The 20,223-nt window shown below is 34.7% G+C and overlaps 1 protein-coding gene across 8 annotated transcripts in view; it reads right to left on the bottom strand.

Moving 5' to 3' along the window:
* LOC138707807 (spindle assembly abnormal protein 6 homolog) overlaps window positions 1–20,223 on the bottom strand; it is a 104,202-nt gene that overhangs the window by 44,926 nt on the left and 39,053 nt on the right. For all 8 annotated transcript variants that reach the window (XR_011334380.1, XM_069837744.1, XM_069837741.1 and 5 more), the window contains exons 8-9: window positions 17,948–18,016; window positions 3,821–3,964 (exon numbers count right to left, since the gene is read on the bottom strand). Coding sequence is in view for 7 of the 8 variants with exons in the window: in XM_069837744.1 (XP_069693845.1) it covers window positions 3,821–3,964; window positions 17,948–18,016 (213 nt within the window). In the remaining variant the exon portion in view is untranslated. The remainder of the gene's footprint in view (window positions 1–3,820; window positions 3,965–17,947; window positions 18,017–20,223) is intronic.

Below are 20,223 nucleotides of genomic sequence, written 5' to 3' on the forward strand. Positions count from 1 at the left end.
CGCAGAAAGGCATTAGTTGAGTTCACAAGGCAATATGTTGTTATTAATGGGGTTTAAAAAAGGTGCGTCAGCTACTTACATCTAGAATTTAACATTAAAATAAACAAGACACGTGGCATGAACAGCAACCAAATTAAACAAATCGCATTTCAACCATAAATGAAAGGTGTCTAGAACTTGAATAGTGAAGAATACAGACACAAAGTTGGATCTAGAATCAGCCCTCAAAAGAATAGTGGTGCAGGGATCTGTAGTAAAGAATTGTACACTACATGATAGGCAAAATTAGTAGAGATTTTGATGGGAAGTAAAGTAACACAAGTAGCTTTAATAAATTTAATACACAGGAACTACAACTTCAACAAACAAATCATTTTGATAAACCCAAAGACAGCATTACAGGCAACAGCATTCAACAAGCCCCATAGGAACAAAGAAATAGTAGCGTGACGAAACCAAGTTGGAACCCTAGAGAGGCAACAGGAACTCATCATTCTACAAAGAAATCCCCTTATATTTGGGACTACATGGAAACGAAATGTCTGACCAACAAGCAAAAGAGGAACTACATTCTTTAAACAACCCGAGAAAACAGAACTACATAGCCTAAATTAAATAAGATCTGAATTGGATAACCAGTACACAAAACAAACAATGAGAATAAATAACTTTAAAAATGGATTAACATAGATAAAAAAAGGAATGGCCGATCACTCCTTACCAAGAAAAGAAGCAACTGTTAATACAAACATAACCCACATATCCTAAAAGAACTGAAAAATAGCATCTGGGATATCACCTCCTCTTTCAACGGGAATTGGAGTGAGTGATGCATCATTTCCTAAAATGCTGCCACAAATATTTGGACAGTTTCAGAATCTCCTTGGTTAATTTGGGCAAGTACATGACGCTTTAATTATTTATAATCAATATTATTTTACATTAATATTCTGATAACTATCAAAGAGGAGCAAAATAATTTAACTACTCGTAAAATATTAATAAACAGGGGGAAAGGAACTGGCCACCCTACCACATCATCTCCTGGCTTAGTTACCTCGTAAGTGTTGCCTTATTGGTGTCACTTATGAGGTTCCAATCTGTGTTCGGAAAGTTGAATAAACAACAAAAACATTCAAAACAAGAGCGTTGTTTAAAGAAATTAATCAATCACATTTATTTCCATAGATCAGAGCTGCTCAAGCAGTGCACAATGCACTGTGCCATCTGCTGTGTCACTGTCAACTGTACAGTGCACTCATGGAACCTCCATCAAAGCACAAGTGAAGGTAATGTTGTACCTGTAGCAGGTAGAATGTGTGTTATCTTGTTTTGAAACGATTTTTGAACTGAAACATTCTATTTCAGAATTTGTGAGAATGAAAAGATGCCCACAAGCAGTTTTCCAGGATCCTAATTGGGTTGCAGAACTTTGAGTTGGTATAACTGGTCACCTCAATATGCTAAATGTGAGCATGTAGGATATAAACCATCTAATAACAGACATGACAGATGAAATCAACCCCTCCAAAACGAAGCTGCTTCTTTGGGAAAGCCAGCTTTCAAAAGAAAATACTGCACACATCTTGGATTTATGTAGTAAACGTAATTTATTCACATTTATTACATCCCAATGTCTAGGCACTGGGAAAGAAAATAGTTGCTTCACATAAAAGAGAATTCTTATCTTTCTTCTCGATTCTATAACACTCACTGTTAATGGCTTTTTTTTTTCAAATCGTGTATTTTATTTCTGGTTTCACAATATATAGGAGCAAATATTAAATATACTTTAAAGACAATTTGCTTTTGTTGGCCAGAATCTGTACAAGGTGATGCATGTTTTCAAGGGTCTATGGCAGCAATACATGTCATTCGTGAAGAGTTCTGTAAACCCTTTCAGGTAAATTTCACATTCATTACAATTGTTTATTTTTATAGTATTATTATTATTATTATTACTCTATTATCGACAAAAACATAATTCACGTCTGTAAGCCTATATTTCTAATCCTGAAACTCCTCGTTTAGGACATCGCTGGATTGCGCCCCGGGTTCTATGTCTTTGTGAGGTAATTTTCCCTAAACAGGTAAATGCTCCAGAACATTTTCAATTTATTAGAACTCCTGGAGTTACAGTTCAATACTTGGCAATGGGACATATTTTACAAAGTGCCAAGTTTGCCTGTATTTTATCGTACTTTCTACAAATTAGACTTCCCTCGACTCCATCAAGAAGCAGTCAAAGTGTTGTCCATATTTGGGTCCATTTATGTAGGTGAAAGGTTTTTTCACCATGTTTAAAATACGAAAAATGCGATCGAGTCTGCCAGACACAAACCTAAAATATATTTTAAGTCGAACAATTGTCCCTAATATTACTGGTATTATTTCAAGATGATAAAGGCGTGAATGAGTTAAAACGTGCAACCTTATACAGTTTTTCTATTCAAAATGCTCTGTACACAAAATGCACCTACAATCCCGTGAGTATCATGTGCCACTACAGAGGCAGTGCAGAGTGTAAAGTGAGAGAGAGACAGAGATGGAGATAGTGTGGTAGTAAGCACTGTTGAGGGTGCATATTCCAGCACAAGCAGCTTTGCAGTGCATGGTGCCTTGCACTGTGAGCAGCCCTGCCATAAAAGCTGCAAGTGAGCACATCAGCCGACTGTCAAGTTTCTACTTCATTGTAAGAAAATCTACTCACGCAATACTCTAAACCAGGGGTTCCCAACTGGTGTGTCACGCAGTCCCATGGAATGTGTCGCGAAATTTTGGAATTGAAAAATAAATTTTATGCCATCCAGAAAGTCTCTTCACAAAGCATTTTTTACCTACAACGAAGTCTTTGATATGGTACATTTTATTTTGAGACAGAGTTTACCAATGAAATGTGAAGACCTGCAACAACGTTCAATTCAATTTTTCTGCCTGGCGATAATTCGAATGAATGTGAACACCTGCAACAATGCTTAGTAATTCGTTTACTCTTCCCACTTAGTAATAAACAGAGTTCAGAATCGTCAGAACATAGACTACTGGTTAGTTTCAGTGTATAGTACGTATGAGCAGGTGATAAAGCACATTTGATAAAATAGTCGCACTATTTAGATTTTATCATGGGCAAATTTTGAATTCGAAAAGGCAATCTAAATCGAGTTCAGGGTTAGATCACAATAGTGTTAATTTATATGTGAACGAAAATTCCCTCAGGGTTCAGAAAAACGTACTGCGTTTCGTAAATATAGCGATGAATACTTGCAATATGGTTTTACATGGTGTGGAGATGAATATAAACAAAATCCCAAGTGTCATATGCGGAAATGATTTGTCAAATCAGTCGATGGTATTTAATAAACTAACAAGACATTTAGAACTGCCGTTTTCAAAGTCATTGTGACTGGTTGTTATTATATTAGTATTGTTACTAATAAAAAAACAAATAAGTGTGTCGTGATATCATGGACGTTCGGTAAAGTGTGTCGCCAGTCAAAACAGGTTGGAAACCACTGCTCTAAACTACACAACACAACAGTACATACCATTTCACTTCACTTTACCAAATATTTTTTTCCTTGTAATTTTTAAATTTAAAAATAAAAAGACTGCGTGGGTAAGTCTCCATTAAGAGTTATTTTTCTACACAGAAATACAAAATTGACAAAAGCTGACTTATACAGACACAAACAGAAAGCAATGGACAGGCATAATCAGATAGACAGAAGAATGACAGACAGACAGATTAGTAGATAGATTAGACACACACAGCATACAAGTACAATTACATTGAAAATTAATCACTCTCATTTTTACACACCTTCATTTTCAGGGCTGCAATCTCATCCTGAAATGATCTGATTGCTTCATTAGCTCTTGTGACTTCTTCAGTAAGAACCCGCACGGAATTACTGCACCTCGCAATTTCACTATTCTTCTTAAGAATATCCTCCTCTAGAAGATTCTGCAACATAATGAAAATCATGCATAATTCTGGAACTTTAAATGATACACATTCTTGCTCGCACAAATAAAATCAAACGTGATCTATTTGAAGACTACCTGCAAATGTCGCTAACAAGAAAGCCATTAATGAAATCATGTTGAAACCTACCATCAAATTGCGCACATAGATCTTCACAGCATTAATAAAAAAAAATTGCTACTCTGCCAGTAAGAATATGAAAACTTACTCGGAATGCTGTATTAATAAACGATGCATACTTGGACAGAGTAGTTGAGTTCTCATCATCGTGAATGCCCATCCAGTCATGTGACATTCGTGATAAGCTCGTCCACTCAACAAGTTTTGGTAGCTGAGCATAGCTGAGTGCGTACTGTCTTTAAAGGGGAGGGGCTAATTTTTCGATAATCTTTTATTCAAGTTTGGAGGTGCAAAATAGATTTACTTTCAAACAGTGCAGCCTTGACAACATAATATTTACCATAGAAAGTCCAGGGACTGCCGGACTTTATCACAATTCAAAATTAAATTGGAAAATTTTGTCTTAGTTAATGTTTTTTAGGTATTGCTAGAAGTATTGATTTGTGTTTTTTTCTTTTTCTTTTTTAATCTAGATTAAAATTGCAAGTTTCTTGTTTATGTTAGTTAATTAGTTAGGACAGAATTAATTATGATACTTAATCACTCATTTAAAGTTTGTGTGACTGCAACCTGTGTATATTTTTGTGTGGCTTTACTTTGTTTATAGTGTTTTTTTTTGCTCTCTCTCTCTCTCTTTATTTCTTGTGTAGCTTTACTTTGTATATAGTGTATTTTTTTTTCTGTTTATTTCTATTATTGTATTTGTATTCCTGGTGTTGTGGAAGAGAAGGCCTGATGGCCTTAACTACACCAGAATATATAAATAAATAAATAATTTACCAGCTGACCTTGAATCCTATGTCACCAATAGGAAGAAAATATGGACTAACACTACCTGAAGAATTAAGCACTGAAGACGACAAAGAAACATCAAAGATACTGGGAGGGAAGGGGTCAGCTTATGGGTATGTGATTCTATCATTGTACACACTCTGACACGAAAATTGGTAGCTGTTCACAGACTAAGTCCCACCTTGGAATAGCTCAGGAATCATCATGTGCGTTGTGTTTACACATGTACGTTTTACATAGGGAGATTCGAAACTCAATCTCTATAACAAGAAGAAAGAAATCTATCGCCAAGCCATAAAGGTTTCGTAGGGAATATATAATTTCATGACATACATAAAAATCGCTACTATGACTTCATTTTAGGCTCAGACCTTGATACAAAATATTTCCCCGTGTGAATCTCACGTGAACTCGAATTCATGCTACAGGAGAGCAACCATTTTCCGTGTCTAAGGGTGTACCTGCCATTTGAATAACAAGATTTATTTAAGTTTTAATTTAGCACACTTACAGTTAGTATGAAAAGCTAATTTTTGTACTTTTGTATCTGCTGTGAAATTCTAACTATAAGAACAGTTTAAATAATATTTCATTTTCAATATGGGTTTGTTAAGAGTTCCCTCACAGTTAAATATAAATTATCAGTTATGTAAGAGTATAATTATGTATGAACACACACATGCAGGCACATGCACATAGTGTACACATATGAGCTGTTCAGAGCAGAAGTGGTTTAAGTCAAAATTGGATAATGAGGTTTAAAGTAAAAATTCTGTAAAATACAGCGCAAAGTAGCAATTAATATGTCCTTCGTGCTATCCACTGACTAATAATAGTTTAAATAAATTGAATATTACTTTAACCCTCATTACCCATTTCTGACTTACACCACTTCTGCTCTGAACGGCTCCTATGTAAAAGTGACAGATCTTGGGCTACTATGTATACAAAGTGCTTCAGGTTTAAATGGTTATGAAAGAGTGTTCATTCGATTTTCCTCAGTGATAAGTTGCACATTTACACCCGCAGTTGCCCACCGACTTCCATGATGAGTCCACAAAATGTCATAAAAGCATATCTTGGACAGGCACTCATACTTCTCACTAATTGTTATTATATTCCAAACAAAACTAAAATAAATAGCCTTATTAAAAAAATGTCTACATGAAGTAACATGTTCTAGAGTTTACTAGGCCAAAACATATTGTTTCCTCCAAAATTTTTTGTATTGTACACTTCCAATCTTTCTTAATTTACAAAACAGGTATGCACTGTAGGGTGACTAAAATTGATAACTGAACAATCTCTTCAAAACTTCTTTGCACTTTTTGGGCAAAGTTAACGAGTACGTGAGAAAAAATATTTACTCTTCTATAGTAAACCAAGAAACATCCATTCTAATCACACAATCATCACAGAACAAATTCTAGCTCTATTGACCTTGGTACCTCACAGGGATAGGATGATTCTAATTGTACTCTCCTTTTTTGTTATTTTACTGTTATGTGTAAGAGAAACTCGTAATATGACATAGGATTTTTAGGCACTAAAAATTGCAGTTTAAGATGCCTGAAATAAGCTCAAAATTTTAATAAATTTTAGTAAAACTAGGCGTTCTAGGCACATATGAACAAAGCTTCAAACATATTTATTTCACTGAAATTATACACTAAAGTACACAAAACATGGCACAAAAAAGTATATTTAAGAAATGGAGGCAGACTACTGTATATTATATTAACACTTACTTACTTATTTATGACTTTTAAGGAACCTGGAGGTTCATTACCACTCTCAAATAAGCCTACCATTGGTCCCTATTCTGAGCAAGATTAATCCATGAGGTTAGAGTTTTCCGGGCTAATAGGCCGTGGTTTACTGGCAATGTAATGACCAGACATTTCATCTACAACTGCCGCAGACAGTTGTCCCTGGCATGCTGAAGTGAACACTATGCTCCAGAGTGCCTCACCACTGATGATGTTTGCCGCAGTTGTAGACAAAAAGTCTGGTCATTACATCGCCAGTAAACCACAGCCTAATAGCCCAGAAAACTCTAACCTCATTGATGCTGGCCATGAAAGCCTATATTTGAAGATTAATCCAGTCACCACAATCATATCCCACCTCTCTCAAATCCAAGTTAACATCCTCCCATCTATGTCTCGGCCTTCCCAAAAGTCTTTTCCCCTCTGGTCTCCTAACTAACACTCTATATGCATTTCTGGATTCGCCCATACGTGCTACATGCCCTGCCCATCTCAAGGATCTGAATTTAATGTTCCTAATTATGTCAGATGAAGAATACACTGCATCCAGTTCTGCATTGTGTAACTTTCTCCATTCTCCTGTAACTTCACCTCTCTTAGCCTCAAATATTTTCCTAAGAACCTTATTCTCAAACACCCTTAACCTCTGGGGATCGATGTCATCTGGGCTAAAGGGCCATGGTCTGCTGGAGCTGTTGCTACCATATGTTTCGTCTGCTACTCCGGCAGATATCATCAGTGGTGTGGCACACGGGAGTGCAAAGATCTCCTTAGCATGCTGGGAACGATTGGGACTGTGATGGTTATCTTATGGTATTTAAGGTCAGGATGAATCGTAGCTTGCCATTGTTACCATGCTCCACACCGATGGTTGAAGTGTTGTGGTTGGCTACCATCGTATTCAGCTGTTGGATGAATGGTTTAATTTGTGTGTTTCTCAGGGCTGGGTACCATGCTTAATTGACTTTAGGACCTTCTTCCTTCCGATTGAAGTTGTTCTTGTGCTTGTAGATTTTAATGACCTCTCGATGTAATCTGGCATAGAAGTGTGGCGTGCTGCTTAAGATGTCAGTGTCCTCGAACATAGAAGAAACTGCCACCTAGGCCACATATATAAGTGAGCAGTAGCCGAACACGCATATCAAGAGGGGGAGCACAACATCAGGTTCGAGCAAATTTTACATTAGCTACAGTAGAAACATCAATACCTACTGGAACATTTACATTTTCCTCCAATATCACTCTTGATACATTTTCCAACAATGAAAATCCACTGACAAATGGATGGGGAAAGGAACTGGCCACCCTACCCCATTATCTCCTGGCCTAGTTGCCTCACAAGTGGTGACTTGTTTGTATCACTTGTGAGGTTCAGACCTGTCTTTGGACAGTTGACTAAACAAACAATAAGCCTTTAGTCTGTGACGCATCTGAAATGTACCTTTATTCAGATTTTAATATTAATAAAGATAATGATGAGAGAGAAATTACAACTTCTTATGATTTCATTAATAGAAAAAGGAGTATCTTCTGCGGATCTTTGGAAAAAGAACTAAGGAAGAGACTAATGAAGTTTTTTATGTGGAGTGCAGCACTGTATGAGGCAAAAACATATACATTATGATAAAGAGAAGAGAAACAACTGGAAGCATTTGAAATGTGGATATGAAGAAGATTGAAGCATGTGAAATGGACAGACAAAATAAGAAGTGAAGCTATTCTAGAAAGAGGGGGTGAAGAAAGAATAATGCTGGAACTGATCAGAAAGAGAAAAAGAAATTGGCTGGGTCACTGCCTATTGAAGTATATATTGGAAGGAATGGTGAACGGGGAAAAAAGTTATAGACAGAAGAAGATATCAGGTGATAGACAACATTGAGATATATGGATTGTATGCGTAGACTAAGAGGAAGACGGAAAAGAAGGAAGATTGGAGAATGCTGGATTTGCAGTGAAAGACTTGCCCTTGGGCAGAAAACTATAAATGAGTAAATGAATGAATAAATGAATTATGGTTCCAAAGCATTACATTTCAAACTAAGGCACATATCGTGACTGAAGTTAGAAAATTGATGCATTGTCATGGGAAAGTTGTGAGTCAGAATAAATTGATTTTTTGTTTTGTCATGGAAAAAATAGTAAGCACTCATGCCAATAGCAGCTTAGTAGATGTATTCAATTCCTTCCAATGCTCAACGTAAGATGGCAGGTATTTCAAGTTCCTCAGGATATGGCTTAGGGAAGATAGTAAGTCACCATTCGCCGATGTGTCTGACATGTTCCTCTGTGTGACAGTAAAAAGAGTGCTTTATTGGTATTACTCGTCTGAAAGAGTGATTCAGGTGTGCTAAATGTCCCCGAAATCTATTCCATTCAGAATGGTAAGTATTCATTTTTGTTTAATCATCATCTCAACAATATGAAGTTCATAGTCAGTCTTCGTTTTCGTACATAGGTACTACATTTATTTCGTTATTTTCTTTGTGCAGGCCACTTGTAAATGCCAATACAGTTGTAATGATGATGACTGATGATTTTTGTGACTTTGCCAAGGAATGTGACAGATTTCTTAATACTGTGCCTATCGAAATTAGCACTCTCTTCTGGTTAAGGATTTCAAGAGCCGACTTGCCATTAATAAAAACAACGCAGTCATTCAAGGAAGACAAACCATGGAAAGAGTTCAACATCTTACAGGTCATTGCAAATATGCACTCGTTACAACTCTTACAAAAAGGCCAATCTTAAGTGAGCCCAAAAATAGGGATCTATTAATCATGCTGGATTTTCTAGACAAGAAGTACCATGATTTTATCGGAAAATTTGTGCCGTAAAATAAGAAGTGGCATAAATTGTACCTGTCAAACTAATAAACTCATTTTATTTTTTAATACTTTTATACAAGCAGAATAAAATTTCCTTACTTACATATAATCTGCTTGCAGGTGTTCTTTCAACAAAAATACAGCTTTTTAAGCATCTTGATTACACAACTTTTAACACTGTATTACTTCGAAATATGTATGATAAGAACTTTCTTGTGTTAAATTTTAAGATGAAGATGAATAGGTCGAAACATGTTAACAAGGTACGTTAAAATTTAACACAAGAAAGTTCTTATCATACTTATGGCCAGTTTTTCCAAGTAATGTTTAATTTGGCTTAACAAATGTTAAATTAACAGATGGTTTATTTTTAACGTTTTTTTAAGATGTTTTCCATTTTTCCAACATAATTTTGTTTAAAATAACCAACACTTAACTTTAACTGTCGTTAATACTATTGTAACTACTCAACAGCAGTTGGTAATGATTTTGCATATATAAGACAACTTCTTATTGGCTGATATTATTATTTAAATTCTGTACTGTAGAGTAAGTCATGAAACATGTGTAAAATCATAACCTGTTACAGTAGCCATGATTCATACAGTATAGAGAGTTGATAAATGAAAGTTGCATTGACTACTATTGAATAATAATAATTATTATAAGTATGGTTATATTTTATAATGCTAAATATGAATTTCTGTTTAGAAAAATCTCAGCATTATGACCACCAGGTGACAATAATTACACGAATGTGTGTGTAGTCAACTGTACACAAAACCCCGAGGAGAATTCCGTATCATATAAAATTCTCTAATTCAGGTCCATGTATAAATTATATGTAATTTCGTCCTAAAGAAGCAATTGCTGCTGAAACATTTTATTATTTACTCACTGCGTATTTTGAAGCACTATTGACATCGGCTATAGTTGAAGAGACAGTAACATGGAATCTAGAGTTAATAGTAGCTGGTGAATTGGAACAAGTGGCCTATTTTTGTTTGTAGGATATTCAAATCTGACTTCAATTTCTTGCCACGTTGAGATCGCACATTTCCTCAATATTAAATGGATGATAGCTCAGCATCGAAATAAGCGTCAGTATGATAATCAGTTGACTTATAAAGATTATCTTCCCTATATTAATATTCCAAAATATCTTTTAAATTATATATTACCAGTCTTATGGCCGGTTTCACAAAGCTTCATTAAGGTTTTAATGATTCATTAATGTATTTACTGGTTCATTAAATCATTTTTATATCTCACCAAACATCTTTAGCCTAACAAACCAGTGAAACTGTCATTAAATTTAGTGATAGAAATTTCCGTCTTTAAATTTTTAATTATTCATTAGTTGCAATATAAAATGGCGGAACGTTTCGACGCAGAATTGTTATATCCGGAACTGCTCGAAAATTAAGAGTCAAATGGAGATAATGTTAACCATTTAAAAACCGATCATTTTGAAAATTTGAATGACACAAAAATTCACAAAAGATACCGCGTCACGAAGATCGTGGTACTGGTACTCAAAATTTTAGAAGAAACTGATTATAGGTTAGAATATCATAAAAACGGCTGGGACAAAGCTGAAACTAGTCAACTAGGTAACATACAACTGAGTTTTATTTTAAGACATGAAAGTGATTATTATAACTACATACCGGTAGCCTACCTAAGAAATATTAGTAAATTAATACATAATGTGCATTCAAACATAACAAAACTTAATTGGTATATTAACTCTCATTTATTAGAATTATATTATAGCTAGCGATAAGATATGTTTGCAATGGCTTTAAAACAGAAGCGAAAGAGCTGGATTCTTGGAATTTATAATCGTTTTCTTTCCGATGGAAATTTAATTTTCCAGGAGGATAATCACCCCGTGCACACTGCCATAAACGCTCAAAGACGGTTGACGGAAAAGCATGAAAAAGAGGAGGATTGACAAATATCGAGACATCCCACCTCAAAATCCAGATCAGTTCTGGGATCAACTTCTGTCTACATGGGAAGATTTCGATAAGGACCAGAACTATTTCCGCGATCTGGTGGACTCAATGCCCCGAAAATGCCAGGCAGTGATAGACGCTGGTGGCATGTGGACAATGTATTAGATCCACATGTGTATTTCTTTTATTTTTCTTTAATTTGTTTTTTTATCTTAGTCTTATTTCGGGAAGAAAATTGATCTCCCAAGAGTTTTTTTAAATTCTCCTAGTTTAGCCAGAGTTGCGAAATAATTCGTTCCACTACACAAAATTTAAAAAATGAAGAAAGGTAACATGTATAAAAATTAGTTACATTAACAAAAAAAAAGTTATTGCCGAGAATCGAACACGGGCCCCTGGGATGACAAGCCAACTCGCTACTGACTGCTCCATCGGAGAGTCATGACATAACCAGCGCAACGAAACACATATAGCTGCTGCTCGGCTTGAAGTCTTCGGAGATAGCGCACATATAAATGTACTCGTGTAAATATTTTAATGTCCAGTACTGGTTAATGTTTCATTTGGACTGATTTACTGAAGCTTGGTGAAACCGACCCTTACTCTAAACATTCCTCAAAGAGAAACATAACATGTTATTTTCACAACTTTTGTCTGAACAGCTGTGTTGTTATCCGCCATGTTTAACTGTTTGTTAAATGAGTTAACGGCCTGAAATCCTACATTTAAAGTTAACAAACAGTTAAGAAACTGTTAAGCAAAACTGGTGTTGAACAAATGGAAAAACTGTATTTAACAAACTGTTGAAGGTTTAACAGTCGTTAAGTGTTCTAACAATACTTGAACAAACCGGCCATTATTCCGACAGTTTTTTTTAAACAGAATGGTTTTCTGATGTTCCCTAAACAATAATATATTTTTTGTAATAAAATATACTTTGTGGTGTTCTCAAAAATATTTTTCACCTCTCCTGTACAATTTCATTTTTATGACTTACAATCTTTTGCATGTCAGTGCATACAGTAGGGACAAATATGATACTTCTCATGATTTGCTTGGTTTTTTATATTATATAGAGCATAATGTTAGAAATTCTTCAGAACTATTCATTTTTATGGATTTTGTCATAATATTACATAAAGTTTTGTATCTGTACCAAGATTCCTAACATATAAATAATAAAAAAATCATAACTATGTCATGTGTTTTTTTTTTTATTCCTGGTGTGTTTCCGAGAGTTTATTTAATGACAAAACAGCCCCATAGCTTCAAACTTCTTGCATAAATAACTCCCTAACCATAAAATTTCTTATATAGGTGTGTTAGGTTAAATAAACGTACAATGAGCCAAGGAACAAGACCACTCTTTAATTTCTTAACATTTTAAACCTGAAACAGTGTTATATCAGAAATCACCAGTCTTATTCTCTAATTTTCAAAATCTTATCTTTGCTGTTAAAAATGTTGTCACTTACCATGTTGATTATTCCTGACAGTCTGAAAAAGTATCACTTATTAGTTGTTAATTATCAGAAATGTAAAAGAAAGGACAAAGTGGAATATGAATTACACGTCATTATTATAGCCATAATGTCAAAGCAAGTAATTTCGTAGTAAAGTATAAAAGCCAGTACTGTACTTTTATATTATTCCATGTAGTACATACATGAATGAAAGACCCTCTAAATGGATCACTAAGCACGTTCTGGTCCTGTAAAGAACCAACTTCATCAGTTTACTGATGAGACTATATGAAGAATATGAAAATCCATAATGGGTTACAGGAAAATACCACATATCATATAATCAAAATGATTAAGTAAGCCTCTAAAGATATCATCCATTTTATATTACAAAATCGATGCAAGTAATACCACCAAAAGGGATTCTGTATCAGGTTCCAAAATAATTCAGATTTCAAAACTGTTTAATTAACACGAACTTCTTAATATAACATATGGTGGGCCACAGAATGGGCAAGTATGTCTAATCTTTAGAGGAGAAGTAGAAGAAAAAACGTGAAGTCAAATGCGTAGGTGCAATGAGTGAACCGGGACAAAATTGCTAACGGCACAAATTCAAGAAAGAATTTATTTTCATTGCATTCAAATGAATTGCCCTGGACCAATATTTCACATCAAATATGCTTCTTATCATGCCGAGATCATTTATCGAATTCCTGCAGTAGCAATGATTTTTATTATTATATATTGACTGTCTATACACTTAACAACTTGTTCTTTTTATGAACAAACACATTTCGGGATAATGTATCCCAGCTTTAGTGTTCTTACTGATATTATTAGTCACATCGTGTGAAGTCCATGATTTTCAATAACACTGTAACTTACGTTCATGTTAGGTTTACCTTATTCAAATTCAGTTTTTACATTCAGATGCTAAATAATTACATAGTAAAAACTAATTATTATTATGTTGATTCATAAACAACATATTATTCACTTATTCCAAAATATATGTAAGCCTATATGCACTTGTATTCTTTTATGTAAAATCCTAATGTATACACATTCATATTTACACAAGTTAAAAATGATTACATATAATAAAATTTTCAATCGCATATGGTGAGTAACATTGTTTGAATTACAATATTATACAAGTTAGCTTACACTCAGTATATTTATTTGATAATGTTGTGAATTCTAATATATTTTGAATGTGGTTTACTTTATGTGTGAATGCCATTCTGTTTTGTAAAATCGTTTCATTTGATTATTAAAATTTAGAACAGGTTTTTCTTGTGTCCTGGTAGACTATTTGTTGCCTGCCATTTTTTTCCTTCATTGCGATGTTGATGTAAGATATTGTATATTCGAACTTTATCTTGAAAATTGTACAATATTTTATAAAGGAGCAGTTAATCTGTCTATGTCTATCCATTTTTATCTATAAAATTATTATAAATCTATTGTAAGTTCCGGACCTACATGGTCAGCTGTCAGAGCAGCAGCATATCTTCAATTTGATTAAAGTATTGTTATGAATGCATACTATTCTATTCCATTTCACACAAAATACAATTTAAGTACTGGTATGTTACTATTACCGTTTCGATTATTTAGTTTTGTACTCTAAATTATCATGTATTTTAGGTCATTCATATCACTGTGTGAATGCAGTCATGTAATGGATCCTCATTATGTCTCTACTAGATCAAATTATTATTTAGTTTCATTTTAATAATATTTATTTTATACATTTAAAATGACAAGTGTGACAGAATTTTATAAATACTATATAATATCGGAATGACCTTCAATATATGCTTCAGCAATACAGCTCCAGCCCTCTTCCTTGCTATTGCTGTGGTGCAACATAAACATCATGGCAGACGAAGCACTTATGTATCTGTGTAGTGTAAGGCTACACAACCTGTTTCGACCAATAAAGTTACCTCCAAAACAAGGGCCTGGCAGTGTAGGTAATGGGCTCATTTTTTGTTATATGTCTTTTCTTAACAAGATCTTACAGTGTGCAAAGTTTGGAAAAGAACCTCAACATGACACATGTGAAGGTTTCCTCCTTAGCAGCCTTACTCCATGTTCGACTTATACATGTTGACTTACATTTTAAGTCAACAGTCATCACACATGGAGCACACTCAATTGAGTGACTTGGCGGCCGGGACTCCTACAGTACATGCACTGTTATGTGAACAATCTATGTAGAGATTAATTTTTGGCCATACAGAATTATCTGTGATAGTTACCATTTTGTTATTTAAATTGCCTTAGAGCAAAAACGACATACAGGAGTGAAGAATTCTAGGAAAGAAAATATTGTGGGTTATATGCTGACCAGAGACAAAAATAATTTTAATGACTTCCAGAATGGATCTTGCGTCCAGTGCTTAAAGTAGGTCAGTATGAACTGGGTATGCATACAAAATTGGTATGGCATACTGTTAACAAGTCTGATCAAATGTGAATTGAATATATCTTTATATAAGGTCACCATCCATCACAAATAGTTCATTTTATTTAGTTTACATTTAATTACATACCTATTATGAATACAATGAAAGCTCCTTTACATAGGTAATTTTAATGAAATTGTTATAAATCTTTCATATAAAGGATCAACAACTCCTAATAATTTGGATGAACATAATTCATACCTTGTCGATTTGTGCAACACGTGCGAGATCAGTATCTGTTTCAAATTGTATTAGACTACACTATCTGTCCAACACACGAAAAGAAAGGAAGTGAGGGAAGCTGTGGTTCCTGTTGTGAGTTTCGGATACAACTGTTAACGGTGTCTTTTACACTTAAAATAAATGTAGTAACATATGAATAAATTTCTATTAGTGTACTTTTTATGTTATGCTGCATGCTAAAGTTATTTGCAGTTTTTACAATTGAAATTTTTAAATAGACCCCTATCTTATATCCTCTTATCATTGTGAAGTTAATTTTTCTAAATAATTATAGATTCTCTTGAAATTATGCTACCACCCTTCCTGTATATACTCATATTAGTTGCATACTGTGACCTCTTTCAAAGTCATTTTTAGCATTGCTACGGTCCAATTGTCACCTCAAAAATGTGTACTGACAATCTCTTTTGTAGGTAAAGACAGACTGTGATATTAAACACTAAATACCTTGTCATGCTGACATTTTATTTGGTTTCATATTAAATAATTTCATTTGTGTACACACCCAGAAAAAAAATTCAAATAGCCCAAATTTTGTTTCTGGATCTGCATTTAACTTGAACAATATTTTATGAAAATGAATTATAATACCATATTTGCAACATGATAAAAACTGAACAGTTACAAAAAGAGTAAAATATATAACGAGAAAGTGTCTACTGTCTTCATGATAGTCTTTTTTTTTTAATTCGTGTCATGTCCCTCGAACATATAAGAAAAAAAATAAAAAATTGCCAATGGTATAAAATCTGTACAAAGTTTTGAGTAAACTTTACACAATTTGCTCAAAATGCATAAGAAATTTAAACAAGTCCCCTTTAGAAATCTGTACTGTATGTTACCAATAAGGATGCAAGATTTAAAAAAATGGACTCACAAGCAAACGTTCTGATGGGGGCAGATAAAAAAGCAAAGTTTTTTTTTCTTCCACCATGTTAATAATGTCAAAAGAAGTGCTTATATAAATTTTGGCCACTCGACCGGAATTACGAGGGCCGTAAGTTCGTCAGAGGCCACTAACAGAAAAAAAATACATAATTTCATTGGACAAGTTTATTGGAACAGACAGCAATTTTTTAGCTATTTTTCAACACATTTTGCATCGGAATTGAGACATTTCTCATATCATGGGATCGACAGAGAGAAGTGCAGACACAGTCAAATGCTGGTTCCGATCTGAGGCGGCTGACTTCTACTATACAAAAATTAATCCTATGGTATGACATATGTCTCAATTCCAGCGGGGGATACATTGACAAATAGCGCAACAATTGCTGTATCTAAATATTTCTATGCAATTGTGTTTTTTTATATAAACGGCCCCAGGGAAAATCACTTTCTGGACGGCCTCGTAATTGCGGTTGAGTGGCCAAAATTTGTATAAGCACTTCTTTTGACATTATTAACATGGTGGAAAAAAAAAATTAACTTTTTTATCTGCCCCCATCAGAACGTTTGCTTGTCAGTTTAGCATGTACCAATCAAAGATAGAGAAGGAAATCAGCACAAGAGGCAAGTAGTTTTGGTATTTTATTTAACAATGCTTGCAAATACATAGAATAATCTACACCAAATTCAATCTGTGCAAGAAATGGCCAATAAATTTTGCCCAAAGCCCTCTAACATGGACAGGGTCCTACTAAGTGTGACCCACAGCTTTATTTCTCTCCTATAAGAAAGAATGCTCAGAATTTTTTGTCCTTTAAACTCCACTGCCCTCAGCCAAGTTTTTACCCACAGATCTCAAATCTAGCATGATAACAACTACAAAACTGAGTAAGACAATAGACAATGAATTTATATTCTATGGTTGGAGTAAATTTCTCGATTATCAACTAAGAAAGCAAAATAATGCTTATGAAATACGTAATATTATAATAGAAGCTTCGCAATTTATTTTATTTTGCGTCTCAGAATGACAGTACCAGTACGAAACATTGGTATATGAAGTATGTTCTCCTAAACAATCTATTTGAACAGTGAACACTTTAATGCCAGTCTCAAGAAGAAACTGAATATCTGAACCCTCAAAACCTTATTCAAGTTATGATTTAGTACATAATCAAAATGCATGCCAGAATCAACTAATCATAAGTACATTCTTTGATAATCTTAATCTAAAACTCGACTTGTCTTATATAGTGACCATGTAAAGAAGCAATGTTAATCGTTAATCAATAATCAAAACTAATGCTTTCCTCAACAGCTTTCAGACTTTGAAAATTCGAAACTCGTTCAATCACACTCACTCATACTTCATATTAAAGTGCAATGTTTAAAATTATGTAAAATTTATTATGACATTTACTTACATTTTTATATTTAGCAGCTCTGAGCAAATCTTCCTGTTGTGTAAGGTGTGCACTTTTGTCCTTCAAGTCCTGAAGAAAGAAGAGGTATTTTAAGTTAGACTATCTCAGTTCCGGTTTATTTTCACGAGATTAAAACTGTACAATGTCACTTATGCTTGCTTGCTTGCTTGCTTACTTACTTATGGCTTTTAGAGAACCCGGAGGTTCATTGCCACCCTCACATAAACCTGCCACCGGTTCCTATCCTGAGGAAGGTTAATCCAGTCTCTATCATCATATCCCACCTCTCTCAAATCCATTTTAATATTATTCTCTCATATATGTCTTGGCTTCCCCAAAGGTCTTTTTCCCTCTGGCCTCCCAACTAACAGCCTATATGCATTTCTGGATTCGCTCATATGTGCTACATGCCCTGTCCATCTCAAATTCCTGGATTTAATTTTCCTAATTGTCAGGTGAAGAATACAATGCGTGCAGTTCTGCATTATGTAACTTTCTCCATTCTCCTGTAACTTCAGTCACTCATGCTACCAAACTTATATATTAAATAGAATGGAATTCTATTACATAGAAAGCAAATGAATATCTGCAAGATTACAGGATGATATTACATTCAATTTCAATAGACCATAACAAAGCATACGAGTAAAGGTTTGAAATAAATCTTAAGATGTTTTTCTCTCTAAAAATTTCTAACAGGAAATGATTTCACAAAATTCAGCATGTACGAGGACAATTAAAATGAAAACTTTCACCAATGTTTTCAGATAATTGTTTGTAGTCATTCAAAAGAAATTGCTATCTGCATTGAGATATGCACCCCATTGTGGCACTAAGCACTGGATCCTTCATCCAGTCGACCTGGTTGGCGAGTTGGTATAGCACTGGCCTTCTATGCCCAAGGTTGCGGGTTCGATCCCGGGCCAGGTCAATGGCATTTAAGTGTGCTTAAATGCGACAGGCTCATGTCAGTAGATTTACTGGCATGTAAAAGAACTCCTGCGGGACAAAATTCCGGCACATCCGGCGACGCTGATATAACCTCTGCAGTTGCGAGCGTCGTTAAATAAAACATAACATTTTCCTTCATTCATAAAAGTTGTGTGGCTCTTGAGTGAAGAAACATCGAACAAATTGTATCAATTCTACATCCAAAAGACAATAACGTTCATTTAAGACACTTTTCAGTGTAAAAAAAAAATACGGACAAATGGAAATATCTGGGCTGTAATGTGTAGGATCTTGTACCTCTCACTGTACGTGCCACAGTTTCTTTTGGATTGTTTTTGCAACATGAGACTGGACACTGTCGTGAAGAAGAATGCTCTTCAGAGCAACTGTCCAGGTTGTTTATTTGCAATACCTGTTCTGGGGTAATCAAAGGTTGCCAGTGAAACTGTACATTAATGGTAACACTAGGCTCTTTGAATTCAACAGATAATGGGCCTTTACTATTAAAAACATCAATATGAACTTTCCAGCTAACTGTTGGAATTCGTGATAGCAAGATGGAATTTAGCAAGATGAGGCCGAGAAGTTGCCATGTGATTACTTGACAGATGCCTTACAGTTGGGCAATCAATACATGGCGCGAACAGACCACAAAGAGCCAAGACCAACCACAAGAGAAATTCTGTGTGGTCAGCAAGATGATCTGTCCAGACATTATAGCTGGTTTTCGAAACCAGATTTCACTACTTATCATAGCTTCCTAAATTCATCGCGATGCTGCTTGTGAACCAATCCCATACATTGGTCGAAACTTCATGAGAAAATTATTTCTTCCCCGCAAGGAACTGAACAAGCATGTATTTCGTAACGCAAGTCCTAAGCATGACTCTACAGCAGTCATTGGCAGTATTGTACTTACGATGACATCAGGCAATGCAACCAGCAATACACATGACGTCGCATGGTTGTGGATACGGTTGAGGGCCTGCTCAGACATCAGTGGCGTGTAGTCATCACAAACTTCAAATTTACTGTACCGTAACTTTCAAGGTGCCACAGAATTCTGAGTTCGTTTATGTCACAAGTAGCCAATCTCAAGATAGCGAATAAACTTTCATCTTTCAGCCGCGTTCTTTGTTTTGATTTTGCAAGTTTCAATTTTGTAAAACAATGTTTGCAACTGTAAGTGGAACCAAACATAGCCGCTATATTGGCGACAAATAACCTAAGGGAACCGTATTTTTCCATAGACAGGATTTAAAAAAAATGTAAACCACACATGTCTTTGCACAGTGTTTGTAAATATCACTCTGTAAATCAGCTAC

Source organism: Periplaneta americana, chromosome 10, assembly GCF_040183065.1.
Source record: "Periplaneta americana isolate PAMFEO1 chromosome 10, P.americana_PAMFEO1_priV1, whole genome shotgun sequence".
NCBI lineage: Eukaryota > Metazoa > Arthropoda > Insecta > Blattodea > Blattidae > Periplaneta > Periplaneta americana.